This window comes from Corvus cornix, chromosome 9 (assembly GCF_000738735.6).
Source record: "Corvus cornix cornix isolate S_Up_H32 chromosome 9, ASM73873v5, whole genome shotgun sequence".
Taxonomy (NCBI): Eukaryota; Metazoa; Chordata; class Aves; order Passeriformes; family Corvidae; genus Corvus; species Corvus cornix.
Window position 1 is genome coordinate 710,151 of NC_046339.1, and position 14,944 is coordinate 725,094.

General features: G+C 49.6%; 1 protein-coding gene across 3 annotated transcripts; it reads left to right on the plus strand.

Annotated features, from left to right (window-relative positions):
- Nucleotides 1–1,012: 1,012 nt before the first annotated feature.
- On the plus strand, nt 1,013–9,435 carry RAP2B (RAP2B, member of RAS oncogene family). Of its 3 annotated transcripts, none has more exons than XM_039557079.1 (2): nt 1,013–5,953; nt 6,169–9,435. In XM_039557079.1, the coding sequence occupies exon 1, from the start codon at nt 1,105–1,107 to the stop codon at nt 1,654–1,656; it is 552 nt and encodes a 183-aa protein (XP_039413013.1). In that variant the 5' UTR covers nt 1,013–1,104; the 3' UTR covers nt 1,657–5,953; nt 6,169–9,435. The 3 variants fall into 3 exon arrangements, with proteins under 3 accessions (XP_039413013.1, XP_039413014.1, XP_039413015.1); XM_039557080.1 differs by having other exon boundaries at nt 1,013–5,562; nt 5,828–9,435; XM_039557081.1 differs by having other exon boundaries at nt 1,013–5,305; nt 5,393–9,435.
- Nucleotides 9,436–14,944: the final 5,509 nt, after the last annotated feature.

The window sequence follows — 14,944 nt, forward strand, 5'->3', positions numbered from 1 at the left end:
CGAGGGCTCCCGAACGGGGGGCAGCCGGCCCCGCCACCGCTCCCGAGGGAGCCCGGCCCCTGGGCGACGGGTTCCCAGCGGGCAGAGGGCCCCCGGAGCCTCCGGAGCCAGCTGGGCTGCGGAGCTACGGGGGCACCCCGACCCCGGCAGCGGCTCCCCCGTGTCCCGGGCACGGCCCTGGCACGGCTGCACGCAGCGATAGCGCGGGAGGTGCGCGACGCCGGGCCGGGCAGCGCCGATTAGGGGCGGGAGGGCGGGGACAGGGGCACCGGCATCAGGAGGACCGGGAGACGGGGGCACCCGGGGTGGGGCACCTGGGCTGCCGGTCCCACCGCCCGGCCCCCATTCCCGCGCTGGGCGCGGGACCCCCGGGGCTGGAAGCGACACGCGGTGATTCCGATCCCGGTCCGGAGGGACGCCCGGTGCCCCGATCCCGGTCCGAGGGGACGGCGGGGCGGGAGGGGACACCCGGTGCCCCGGTCCCGGTCCGGAGGGACACGCGGTGATTCCGATCCCGGTCCGAGGGGACGCCGGGGCGGGAGGGGACGCGCGGTGCCCCGAGCGCGGCGCGGCCCCGCGGAGGGCGGGGGTCACACGCGCGGGGCGGCGCGGGGCGGGGCACGGGCGGCTGCCGCTCGCCGCCGGCAGCCAATAGGGGCGGGCGGCGCGGCGCCGCAGCCAATGGGCGGGGGCGGGCCGCGCGCCTCAGCCAATAGGGCTTGGCCGGGCCGCGCGCCGCAGCCAATGGGCGGGGGCGGGCCGCGCGCCGCAGCCAATGGGGCCGGGCCGGGCCGCCATGGGCCGCGGCAGCGCCGTCCCGCCGCCGCACCGGGGCCAGGGCCGGTAACGGCAGCGCTGCCGCCCTTCTTCCCTCCCTCCCTCCCTCCCTCCCTCTCTCTCTCTCTCTCTTCCGCCCGTCTTCATCCCCTTCCTCCTTCTCCTCGGTGCTGCCCGGAGCCGGGGCTGTCCGGCGCTGCTCCGCGAGGCGCGGTCGCCGCTTCCCCGCCCCGGCGCGGGGCCGTCCCTCGTCCCCTCCCTCCCTCCGCCCCGTCCCCGCCCGCCGCGGCAGCCCCGAGCGGGAGGCGGCGGAGGGAGGCGGGAGCCATGCGGGAGTACAAGGTGGTGGTGCTGGGCTCGGGCGGCGTGGGCAAGTCCGCCCTTACCGTGCAGTTCGTGACCGGCTCCTTCATCGAGAAGTATGACCCCACCATCGAGGACTTCTACCGCAAGGAGATCGAGGTGGACTCGTCGCCGTCCGTGCTGGAGATCCTGGACACGGCGGGCACCGAGCAGTTCGCCTCCATGCGGGACCTCTACATCAAGAACGGGCAGGGCTTCATCCTGGTGTACAGCCTGGTGAACCAGCAGAGCTTCCAGGACATCAAACCCATGCGGGACCAGATCATCCGCGTCAAGAGGTACGAGCGGGTGCCCATGATCCTGGTGGGCAACAAGGTGGACCTGGAAGGCGAGCGCGAGGTCTCCTTCGGGGAGGGCAAAGCGCTGGCCGAGGAATGGAGCTGCCCCTTCATGGAGACCTCGGCCAAAAACAAAGCCTCGGTGGACGAGCTCTTCGCCGAGATCGTCAGGCAGATGAACTACGCGGCGCAGCCCAACGGGGACGAGCCGTGCTGCGCCTCCTGCGCCATCCTCTGAGGGCGGCGGCGGCCCCGCGCCCCGGCGGACACGCTCGGGGAAAAAACATCGGGGAAAAAATTCATCGTGTTGGAAATGTGGCTTTTCTCGGCATGTACGTTTCGTCCAGTCTTGGTCATGGCATATTTCCTGTCAGTGTCGGCGGCGGGCGCGGGAGCAGTCGGTCCCGCCGCCCGGGGAGCGGAGCCACGCGGGGAACCCGCCCCGGGACAGCCGCGGGGAGCCCGGCGGGGAGCGGGGCCGTCCCGGACAGCCCCGGGGAGCGGGGCCATCCCGGGGAGCGGGGCCATCCCGGACAGCCCCGGGGAGCGGGGCCCCGTTCCGGCGCCGCTCCCCGCGGTCTCTATGCAAGCGGGCGGCGGTGCGGGACCGTCCCGCCCGGAGAGTTGCACATGGAACTGGGACTGTGACCCGAACGGTGCTGCCAGGCACGGGGCGCCGGGCAGCGCTGCCGATATCCCTGGAATAATGCTCTATTTTGTTTACCTGCTGTATCGGATGGGAGTTTGCAGGAGAGTGGTAGCGTGGTGGTTTTTCTCCTGGTTTTGTTTTATTTGTTTGGTTTTTTTAAAATCAGCTGTGAAAATGTTACAAATCTGCACAATTTTTTAGGTGTGCGTGTGTGTGTGATTTCGTTGTGGTTTTGGTTTTTCCTTTGGCGGGGGGGCAGTGGTGCTTTTTGTGCCGACGGGTTTTGGGTTTGGGTTGGCAATACCTGATTTTGATGACTAGCTCTCTCAAGTGCAGAGACTTCCCATGAGTGATGCAGGGCCAACAGCAGCCCTGTGTCTGTAGAGTGCCTTCAAAACTCAGCTGTTCCAGCCGGTGCCAACCTGTGAAAGCTCCACAGAATCCCATTATCTACTACTCCAAAAACTACTTAACAGTTTCCTTGCAGTAATCACACCGAGCAAGCCAGGACAAAAGGGCCTATTGTTAGTGGAATTTATTTCTTATTTCAATCTGAGCCTTTTAACTGTTATTTCCATGTCTTGCAAGTTCGGGCTTCATTTACTTCAAATTTACAAGAATTTAGCCTTTTGGGATTTTGGGGGGGAGGGCTTTTTCTTTTTTTTTTTTTTTTCCTTTTTTTGGTTCTATTTCCCTTTGATTTTGTCGTGGGATGTACCTCCAGCCAGCAAAGAAGGAAATCTTATCGTTGTGATGTACCAAGAAAATTCTAACAACTGTCGTTTTAATTGCAGACATGCATTGAAGAGATGTCTATCCATTTTAAGAATTTTAATACAAATGCTGTTTTTTAGAAAACAACTTTGTGCACTGTTATGTATCTCATGAAACACTGACTTTCACACAGGCTCTTAATCCTGATTTATATCTCAGTAGCAGTGAAAGGTAGAGGGGTCGATTTAGCTAAGAACAGTGGTTAAAAAAAGGCAAAGCACAAGATTGCTGTTTTATCTAATATTTAGTCATTTTTGATGCAGGTTTTTGCTTGTGTTCAGGGCCTGGCCCAGTGTGATGCCAACTTGTGAGAAGAAGGCTGTGCTCAGAGGCAGCTTAAGGAAGGCAGTGTGGGCTTACTGCAACAGGCCCTGTAAGATGAGGCCCTTTTTCCCTCCTGAAAGCAGCATGGTTTATCGGGGTGAAGTTCTAAAGGTCACTTATTTCTGAAATTTAAGCTTTTAGTCTCATTGCATTATCGCTTTAAAATTATCAACCAGACCTTTTTGTTTTCTGGTTTGCAGAGGGGCTGGGGTGGGAGGAGACCTGTGTCTCCCATCCCTTGGAAGATCCAAGGAGCTTGTTAACCTGTTTTCTTCCTCTCTTTGCCCCTTCTTTAAAGGTTTGCACACAAAACCTGCAACTCTTTTTTTCCTTCTCCCCCCTATCCCAAGAAGTCTTGAAATTATCTTACATCTCAGAAGCAAAGGTTGAGCAATGATGTGTAAAGGGATTTTTAATCAGGCCAATTGAAAAGTAACTGCCATGATCCCTCTGTGAATCTGGTCATTTCTCATGTTTTAAGCAGGAAAACCTTGTGCTTCAGCACTGGAAGAACAGCATGCAGTGTCAGTTTGATGCTGCATTTTGAAATCCCACTGATTTAAATGAAAATTGTCATTTGTGCTTTAGTCAGAATTACTACTTTTTGTAGTAATGTCAAGTATCTACTGAAAATGTGTGAATGATTCTATACTGGAAGCGTGTTTCTCCTTCTGAGCTCACGTGTATCCTTCCAGTTTGGTCCAGTCAGTGGGGCTGTGTCAGCCTCAGTGACACAACCACAGTGAAAAACAGAGGGGGCTGGAGAAGGCAACCCCAGTGCTGGTCCCTTGCTGCTGCCTGGGGTCTCCCTGTAATAGACACATTCATTTACCCCCCGTTTTTAAGTGAAAATTGAAAACGTCATTGCAGCTCACCTTCAGAAATTCCTAAAAATTCATTAGAAGCCAGAGGACTCCCGTACTAGGAAGAGAGAGGGAATAACACTTACTGACAGAAGGGGTTCCTTTTAACCCAAGTACTGCATTGAAAGCTAAGGAAGCTTGACTGCTGCCACATCTGCAGCTTACAAACTGCACATCTGATGTTAAAAAGAAATAAATTTACGTCTCTGTTACTGCCATGGTTCAATTTTGCCTTAAATTCAATGGGAATGTACAGTTTTTAGCACCCAACAGCCCTTGCTCTAGATCAGTGCATTGACAGCAGCTTGATCTGGTTGATAAAAGCAGGTATTTATTGTGCCCTCCCAGGAGACAGCAGATCCCTCACGTTCCCCAGTGCCTCTGTTTCCCCACTGCCTGAGCTGTGCTTGAGGAACAAGGCAAAAGTGGGTGTTTGTAGCACACAAAGTCCAGCTTTGCTCAGCCTGGCAGAGCAGCTGAGGGCAGCCAGCTGAGCGCCGTGCTGTGCTGGGCCTTTCTGTGGTACATTCGAGTTTTGGCCAAAAAGGTGCATTTGTTAAACAGTGAAGCATTTAAGCAGCCATGGATGGCACTGTCTGATCAGGGTTTTGAATGTATTTAGGCATTCAATGTTCTCTGTGACTGGTGAGGACAGTACAAAGTGTAGAGCTCAGTAGTGTGATCTTCCAAATACTCTGAAGTGTTTTGGTGCTTGTTAAACATAGGCCTTGTCTATGAAAAGTCTGAAAAAAATCATCCTGCTTTAACTTGACTGAGTGATGAAAGCTATATTAGCTATATTAGCTTCGACACTTGAGGGAAATGTTGTATCAATATAAAGGTACTCTTTATTCCTTTTCCCTGTGGGAATATGTTACACCCGTGTCAATACAGAGGTGGTATATCACTCTTTTCACAGTGAGAATTGCAAATATTTACTTGTTTTGGAAGAAAAATTACATTCCCGGCCAAAATACTTCCTGACATCACAGAAGTTGTGTAAACAAGGCCTTGGTTTAAGACTGGTCTTGTGACCACATATTTTGCTGTACATGATGATTGTATTTTTAAAAATCCGAGCTTGTTCTATTGCAAGAAAGCGTGTGTGGCATCCCGGTGTCCGTGACTGTAACCGTGCCGTGTTCTCAGCCCCAGTCCCAATGCAAGTGTGCTTCTGCTCAACATGATGCTCAGGATTTGTTGATCTGATGGTGCTGGAGCTGATGTGGAATTCTGTGGCTGTGGGATCCTGGCGGTTCTGCTTCTCTCAAAAGAATGTACGGCAAGTTGTTTGCAAAGGGCATTTTTAATAAAGGGCTGCTGGCTCTTTATGACTTCCTCACTTGGGTACTCATTGTGTGCAGGTGTTGTTCGGGGTCAGATTTCCTCGAGGAGTGACATAATGCAGAAAGTTCTTTCAGAATTTTGTGCTAAAAGGAGTGGCACACGTGCATGGAGTGCAAGGACAGCTCCCACGAGGTAAATGGAAAATGGTTGGAGCGCTGCTGCCGTTGGAAGCCCTGTCCCTGTCCAGGTTTGTACAGCAACCCAGACGCTCTTCTGAGTGAACCCTCACTGTGCTCTTGGGCAGAACTGTTCATGTTCTGGTGAGATCTGAGACTTGCTCTAGAAGCAAATGTGTGTGAGCTCAGTTCCAAGGGGAAATGGTTTTAAATATTGATGTTCACAGCTTACAGCCTGTTCCTACAGTGTTTACAGCCTCATGCAAAATGTGTGTGTCAAAGATTCTCCTTCCTGTCACATTGCTACAGCAGTGTTTTAGAACCTCATTTTTGCAGGAATCCAGCATCTGCCCAAATTGGAGAACTTTGTGTTTGGGGCTGACAGTCTTTGGTAACCGTGTGTGCAGCAGATGAGAGGGATCTGAGAACAAACTTCTAGTGCAAAAAGCAAAAGATACTCAAGTGAGTTGTAGTGATGAGAAATGGAGTGCAAGCATGTTGTTGGGGCTGCATGTGTTGGGCTTTTGGGGATTTTTTGTTGATTTTGTGTTTTAATTTGTGTAGAATTTGTTTGTCTGTAATCAAAAATCTTGCTGTGTTTCCCAGGTAAGAGTCTGTGTGTGTGTGTGTGATCTGACTTCACTGGGACTGGAATCAGAATTCCTCCCTTTCCACAGATGATCTCACCTCAATGATCTCAGTTCTGGAGCATTCCTTATGGAACAGACCCTTACGGTGCTGAAGGAACCCCCAACAAAACCTGGTCAATGATGATGAGCGGAGATGTTCCTGCAGAAAGCTCCAGAACAGCCATCACATTTTCTCTGTGGCTGTTTTAAATTTCTGAAGGATACAACTGCTCCAACAAACACCGGGGCTGCTTTGCTGCTGTCCATGCCAGAGGTGACATATTGTGCATAAAGCAAGTACTCAAAGTAAATCCTTAATCTGCACTATCCAACAAGTCCCAGATCCTACATAAACCACTGTAAAATTAGAAGTCAGTTAACCAGAACTTGCAAGTCATTCAAGTAAGTCTTAAAATATTGAAAGCAGCTGTTCTGTATTGACTATTTTTAGTTTTGGCAGTCTTGGGTCTCTTGGAGGTTTGGGTGAAGAGCAGACTGATCAAGAAGCCATAACTTTGTTTTGTAGTCCTTGACAGAGAGTTTTAGGAAAATGGTGCCTGACATGTAACTTCAGCTTCAATGATACAAACCCCATTTATTTCTACAAAGTTCTGTAAGGGAACATTATAAAAAGTGCTTAGTTAATAGATTTGATATTCAGGTACAGACAGATCCCAGATGCTTCTCCTCTGCTTGACAGACTGATAATGATTGTGCAAGAAATGCTGCAGCTACGAGACTGGACAGAATGATCAAAAAATTGCTAAAGTTTTTGCCTTTTGATATAGTCGTGTTAATTTGTTACACTAGGGTCAAAGGGGATGTTTTAGGTTGCTTTTGAGGGTGGTTGTAAATGGACTTCTGGGGGAAAAGCTAATCTGAAATTGAAGTTGGCTGTTTTTTCCTCTGAATCAGGTATTGCAAAAAGTACAGGTCAGTATTTATAGCAGATGTCCCTTCCCAGCTTCTCATTTGTGGGTACATTCATCTAATTCTTTGTTTCTGTAGTGTTCCTACAGTTATCCCAGTTTCAGCAATCGAGGGGACGTGTTGTATCCGCTCTTGTCCAGAGAGGTAGCTTGAAAGAATCTCTGTAGATATTCCAAAAACACTTTGTGGAGAAGCATAAAATAGGTACATTTTAGAGATCAAATCTGTGGTCCTTAAAAGCACAAAATGTGCCTCGTGTTTAACTTCCTCTGCTGGGTTGTGGTGTCTTCCCCAGGTCTGCTGCTTTGGGCTCCTGGCGTGAGCTGGGGTTGAACGTGTGTTCAGGGGTTTTCTGTGTCTGTAACAAAAGTAACTTTGGGGTGTTGTATGGACACATCCAGGACATTCGGTGTATGAAACTCTGCACCTCCCCTGCATTGTTACGAGAGAGACAGAAGAGACGCAGGAGTAGCAACGTAGGACTGATGAAATCCTGGCCGGGCAGGGTGGGGATCTGCCACTGTGGGGTGGTTTGTGGGGTGGGGCTGGAAGCAGGACACACAGTGCCAGGTTCCCCAAATGGCAGACACGACTGTGTGGCAGGGCAGGGAGCAGGATGTCTTGCTGGGAGCTGGGGAGAAGATGGGCTCCATTCTTCTGTTTTGGGTATAAAACATTCTTTTGTGTGTTTGTGTTACGAATTTACTGTTTTTTCCCTCCTTACATTGCTAAGCAGGTTCAAAAGTGCAGGAAACATTTGTCCAATGTGTGTTCTCTACCAGGGATGAGTCTGATGTTTAGACTGAACTTCCCTACACCACCAGTCACCAAAATCTCTTTTAAGCTGTGTGGAGCTTCATAGTGATGATTGTCGCAATGTGACTCAGGGGAGTTAGGAGCTGTGTGTGCTGGAGGATGAGATGAGTGATAATTGTATCCCTTGAATGAACTACAGCAGTATCACGTACCTCCGTTTCATATGGGGAGTTTGCTGCCAAGTTTACTGATGATTACCAAAGTTAGAATGAAAGCATGTTAACAAAGTGCTTGAGTAATTGAGTTTCTAGTGTTCGCAATCTTGATTTCCCTTCTTTTTGGGATACTCTGCTGCATCCCAGATTGGCTATTTTCTGCTGGGTTTCTTCTTTCAAATGTTATGTTTGCTTTAGTGTGGATTTTGCTTTCCCTTTCGTTGTTGGATCTTTTGGTTTTTCCTTTAATTAAAGGAAAAAATAGAGAGGAGATTCACATCTGAGTTGCTGTATAGCACAACCTTCCTGGATTCCAGAAATACATGCCAAGTCTCCACATATTTTTGCAATAAAGTTTGGGGAGAACACTGTATGTTTAAGATATTTCCAAGGCCTGGACTCTCAGCAGAGAAACAGCTCGGAAAATATTATTTCCAAAAGAACTGGGTCAGCCTGGAGTGAATTAGAGTTCACAGATACTGAGGCATTTATTCCCTTACAGTACTACTGTACTTCAGCCTCTGCAGTGACAGTTACAGACTGCTGAGCATAAATATTTATGCATACATACAAAGTTGTATCTGGTATCCACAATTTGGGAAGCACCCACATTTTTCTACTTCTAGCACAGAAAATTAGGAACTGTGTGCCTGCAGTCGCTGAGTATCAGACCAGTAGCATAGAAATTTAGCTGTGTGTTTATTTAGCCAATTATAAGCACCTAAAAAGAGTTTTCTGGATTCTCTTCAAGCACTTTTGACCTGGCACTGATTAGTTCTCAGCACTGCTAAACCAGAAGGTCCCATGGTGATTAAAGGTGTGGGGCCTTGACCTGTCTGACCCGTCTGGTTTGTGGGCAGCTCTGTCTGCAAGGGAAACCAGGCTTGTGCCACCTCTGTGTCCTTGTGACAGGGACATGGAGCCGAACCTGTCTGATGAACTACTGAGAGCCCAGGGATAGATATTCGGGGACTCCTTACAGGCTTTAGGAGACTGGCGTTGCTCAATGTGCACCTGGTGGCAGCTGTTCAGGTGCGGTGAGGCACCGAGTCATCGCTCGGGGTTTGAGCACTCAGTAGTTAACAGCAATTAACTGATGAGGAACTGGAGTTCATTTGGGAAACATGTTTGTGCATACTCATATGGAGACATAAACTGTGTTATTCCAGGAGGTAAACACACCTAAACAAATGTGTTAGGTGTCCCCAGTGCTGACAATAGAATTGTTAGTATAAATTCGTGACTGAGGTTCTGTTTGTGCACTGACTTAACACTGTTTGAATTTGAACTTGACATATTCTCTGATTCTGTGGATGTGTGTCCCTAATTCTCCGTTCTTTAACCCCATTGAAACCCCCCAGAGCCTTATGTAAGCAAATTTAACCACAGCCTGATTTTAAGTATTTCCCATGCACCTAGTAGTGTGATTTTTTTTCTTTTTGAAAGTTGTAATTTCATTGTAAAAGAAAGCCTTCCTTCCCCTGTGCCTTTAGCTGAATTCTCAGATGTCTACAGTGTAAACTTTCATTTATTTTTTTCCCTATGGGTGTTTTTTAGCTTGAGGTGACACTGGGTTTGTGGGTTTATATAAATTGTGAATCTATCTTGAAATGCCAACATGTGTATTATAATTTTTTTTTTTAATATGGTTGTTTCAAAAGACAGAGATCCTGTGGAACGCTTGCAGTAGTGGCCAGCAAGGAAGAGAAGGGTTTAAAGCTGTGTGCCCTGAGAGGGCTGCGGCAAAGCCCAGTGGGGCCTGGTGGGATGAGCAGCCCTGAGGGACACTCACACCACCTCGGAGCAGGGATGGGGGCTGCATCCCAAACGCCCTCTCTGCAGCTGCTCGGTGCTGAATCAAAGAGCAGAAGTTAGACAGAACCGTCACTTTATTTTTTTGATTTTTCAGTGGCTGCCAAGAGCTACATAAGCCCCTGAACTATGTCAGAACTGGAGGGAGAACAAAGGTGCCCTGAGTTTGCCTTTCCCTCCTGCCCTGCTGCCTCCTCTGCGCTCAGGAGCTTTGTGAGCCTCAGAGTCTGTGGGTCACTGCAGGGGTGTGTGGTCACATAGATGGAAACGTACATGCTCCAAAATTAAAAAAACCCCACGATTTTCAGCTCTATACTTAGGAAGCAAGGCTGCTGTGTTGCCTTGGTGTAAGTACTGGCCTGTAGGAACTTTGCAGAAGGAAGGATGAGTTCCTTTGGGTGGCCCCACCCTCCACTCTGAAGAAAACTGGATATACTCTCTGGGATCTAGAGGTTGAATGGAAAACATATGATGTGAGTAGGCTCGAAACTGAATTAATTAGAAACTCTTACAATTTTTAGTCACTTGAAATGGGGTCAATTTCAAATCAATCTCTTTGCAAGATGAAACACACTGACTTCAAAACGGGATTTTGTGGTGATACATCACAGCACTTATCACATTAACAAAGGGCTGAGCCAGCAGGTAACGAGGTATGTACTCAGCTGGTGCTGAGCTTTCTTCCAAGGGCAGGTATTATTTTTAAGTCTAATAACTACCCTTACGGAAAAAGCAAATATTTCTTTTAAACCCTCAGGAAAGGTTCAATCTGAAAAACAGTGATTGCAGGACTCAGGGAAGATTATGGTAATTTATTTCAATTAATTCAATGCAAAACAGATTATATATCACTGTGCTTCACCATCTTGTGGAAAATCTAGCATTCAAAATGTGGCATAATCAGATTTTGATTTATGCAAACTCTCTCTGGAAGACACTAGGCCAGTCTCTTGTTTTGCAGCGATGGGAAGTTAATGTTTCCCTGAAGATGGGTTTCTGGCAAGGCTGAGATCAGCTCTGGCCGCTGGGCTGGGGCTCTGGGAGGGCAGAACTGCTCCATTGGGAACAGGACAGCTCTGCCAGCAGGCACAGGGGTGCCCCCTCAGAACCTGCAGCCTGATGACCAGAGCCAGCTGAGGATCATCCCACGGGGCTCTGGTCTCAGCAGTCGGTGTTCTGCACGGAGAACTTCACGCAGGGATCAGCTCAGCTGTTTCCAGCAGAGGCTCGGGAGGCTGAGGGCACAGAGCAGCGCGGCCCCACCTGCTCCCAGCACCCGCAGCCGCTCGCCCTGTGCGGGGTCTCACTCTGCCCCTTCCTCTTCCCCCTCTGCTCCCTGCTTGTGCCCCCTCCCTGCAGCTGTACAAGGGAAGCGTCTGAAGATCTCGGGACACTTCTCTGTTCTCAGCTTCCTCAGCTCTCCCCTTTCACACACACACAGTTCTGCTTCCTCCAATTCTACCCCAGCAGAAAAGAACACAATGGCTGCAGCTGCATTTGGGGTGCTGGGAAGGAAGCCCACGGTATCACTGAGCTTGGGATGCGTAGATGCTCTGTTTGGCTGCGGTTCCCCTGTGACACCCCACGGGGCCGGGGCTGCAGAAGTGCCCCCAGAGCCAGGGCACAGCCTGCCCAGGCAGAGCGGAGGATGCAGGGAGCTCCGGTGCTGAATGACTGGCTCGAGGTTAACAAAAGGGTTATCAGCAATGTACATTTCCAGTCACTGTCGTTTCAGTCCCTGCTCATTTCACGGGGTGTAGAACAGGTGCTGTGTGACAGCAGCTCTGCCTGATCTGAAACATTACCCAGTGGATGAATCGCAATGCCCCCGCCTGGCTGGGATCTGTGGTCCTCGGGCTTTGTGCTATAGTGAGGGAACTTACAAACGCTAATTTTAAGCAATAAATGCTGATTAATGTTTAGGGTTTAAGCTATTAAAAGGGTTTGTTCTGATGAGAAGCAGTCACCACGCTGCTGACTTCCCTTTGGCTCTTAAAAGGTTTAAGGTTATTGAATTATTTGTTTCATAATGCTAAATACCTTTATATATTTATTGTTTTGTGGGCTACTAATTTCTACTCTTTGTTGATCCTGTTGAATACATGCCTCTTCTGTGTGTTTTTAGGCATGTCTGAGGGAGCAGGGCTGGTGCTATGACCCTTGCTCGGGTTTCGCTCTGAGCTCCCAGGCTTCCCAGAGGCGATTTCCTGTGCTCGGGTGCTCGCAGCACCTTCTGGTGCAACAGCTCTGTAACATCAGGCTCCCGCGTGTGCTCCTGTAGCCGTGCTGCCTGCAAAACTGTTATAAAATGTTGGTGTCAGGAGCTGTCGGTTCTTTGTGTGAAGCTTGCTGGGCAGCAGATGCCAGCTCCAGCAGCTGCGGACGCGGGCGGTGGCTCCCGCAGCCCGGGACCCTGTGATGCTGCACCGGGCACTCGGCTCCTGCTGCCGTGCTGGGGCCATCGCGTGGCCCCCGGTGGCCAAGTGGCGCTCCGAGTGTGCTGGGAAAGCCAGGCCAGGCCGGGCTGAGCCTCCGAGGGGCTCGCGGAGCAGCTGCTTTCGGGGTTTGCAGCTGCTGCACTCAGCCTTGGGAGCTCCAGGAATTGACTTCGGAATAGAAAATCCTTGGGTGTATTCTGTCCTTTTTCTCAGCCATACTAGTTCCCTAATATGTTTAGGAGTTGGCATTTATGTTTCTCCATTTATGTTTCACCAAACTGGCTGGCTTTTCTGAGCCTGTTTGGGTAAAAACTGAGAGTAAATATGTGTTTGGTTTTTTTTTGGTTTTTTTTGGTTTTTTGTAAATCAGTGTCTGCTCCAAGTTGTACTTGAATTGACAAGTTCCAGGTTTGATTCCTAAAGAGAGTAAGTGCATTAACTCGTGTCGTTAGCCCATCACCTTCCCAGACAGCCGCAGGGGAAGGTTTTCAAGAGGAAGGTACTTGATATTTCTCAGCTGGAAAGTGACAGCCAGTGGCTTAGTCTGGATCAATTAACGAGGTTTGTCCTGTTGCCAGTGCTCATTTTTATTATCCAGACTTCCCTTTTGGGAATAGCCTGAATAGATGGAATCAGTGCTTCTGCCTTAAGTGTGTGGCAGTTGGGATTTGAGGTTGTTTCTTCACCAACCCTCTCTCCCTCACTTTCTGATTTACGGGTTTGTAAGAAACTAACAGTTTTATAAAGACAAGGATTTGTGCTGTAGTTCACAAGGACAGTGAACATGAACTCAGAACATGAACTCAGAACCTTCTACATGGGTTACACAACAGCCATTACCAAGTACAGCAATTGAATCCCTTTCTTTTCTTGGCAGATGTGCCTTTGGCAGGGGCTCAGCCTGGAGCAAAGGAGGCTTGGAGGGACCTTCTCACTCTCCACAACTCCCTGACAGGAGGGGGCAGCCAGGTGGGGGTCAGGCTCTGCTCCCAGGGAACAGGGACAGGACAAGAGGAAATTGGTACTTCAGGCATTTAGAAATATTATGTACTTTGTGTGTATCAGTGTTTTTAAATGATGTTGTATAATTATTCAGTGGTAATCGCTAGTATTTCATTAGGGTTTTTTGTCCCCTTGTGAGTTCTCACCTGCCCACACTGTCCTGCACAGACATCCCCAGGTCGGTGAGCGAGCTCTGGGCCACTGCAGCACAACCCCAACACCCCAGTCCAGAGCAGGGCTTTCTCTCACCATACAATCTGCAGTTTCTGACATGGATGCTTCCCTTCACACACGGCTGGGCAGGCAATTTCTGTGCTGATCACCATAGAAACCTGCAGATCCATCACTTGGTCCGACTGTTCCCATGCTGTAGCAGGGAGCTGGCACCAGAAAATGCAAATAAGGGCGGGAGAGAAGCATGGTGAAAGCAGTGCCTTTCTTCTTTATTTTAGCAAAGCTGATCTTTATTCTAAGCTGCCCCTATTCCTTTTCAACCCAAACTCAGGCTTTCTCCTCAATAATATTTTTGTGGGGCTTCCCTGAGCAGTTGTGCTGTCCCTGCTGCCTGTCTGGGATGGGGCTTTTGTCACAGACCTCAACATGGGACTGGGTTTGGTCTTCCCCACATCTGATCAGACCCCAGGGGGGTCTTTCTCAGTACCTTGAAGTGTCCTGGACCCACCAGCTCCTGTCCTGTGGGGTGGGGCTGGGGAATTTTTATAGCTTGTCTCAATTGGTTGCATAGGATCTCAGGTAATTCTATTACTGATCAATAATTTTTTCAATGCCATACTATCGACAGCTAAAACACGAATGATTCCCAGAAATATTGGTAAAGGGGTTGATTTTCTTAAGAGAATGGAAAGGTGAGGGAAGGCTGATTTACACCTGCACAGACTGGATAAAAAGTCACAGTATTTGCCATTACAGCTGGCCTGCACATGAACACTGAGAGTGTCTTAATTGCAGCTGACCCTGGATGCTCCGTGCTTCCCACGGCAGCCGGGGCTGTGCTCAGCTCGGGCTGTGAGACTCTTGGAGACAGGAGGGGGCTGATAGCAGGAACAGGCTGCTGCTGCAGGAAAACAGCAGGAAGGTACAGGAGGAGGAGAGGGAGGGTTGGTCTAGAGAACAGAAATGCAGCAGATGAGGCAGCTCTCATTCAGGATCCCTGGAAATGTCCAAGGCCAAGTTGGACAGGGCTTGGAGCAACCTGGGAGAGTGGAAGGTGTCCCTGCCCATGTCAGGGGGTGGAATGAGATGGGCCTTAAGGTCCCTTCCAACCCGAACCATCCTGAGATTCTGTGATTAAGAAGTGTGCCCAGTAGTTTTTAGTCACGCACACACAAAACCAACAACCAAACATGAATGGCATGGCCGTTGTTCTGGCTGATGGTGTCTTTGTGTCTGTCAGCTGGTGGGAGTTCAGAGTACGCCTAATTATGGTAACTCCGAGACTTGCTTCTTGGATTATCTAGCAAATCAGCCTGGAAAAAGCTGGAATAAGAAAAAGATGTGACTGTTCAGTCTGCCTGTAAGTCCTAACAGCAGTAGGGTAAATAGCCAAGAAAAATAGACCCTCATAGCTTGTTTACTTTTTTGCCTGTAATGCTCCTGGCTGAGCTAAAGAGTTTCCAGTTGGGCTTTACAGACCTCAATAGGTCTCACTGG

Bases quoted from the DNA above. Each gene is read 5' to 3' on its own strand.
- RAP2B (XM_039557079.1), top strand. From the start codon at position 1,105: ATGCGGGAGTACAAGGTGGTGGTGCTGGGCTCGGGCGGCGTGGGCAAG.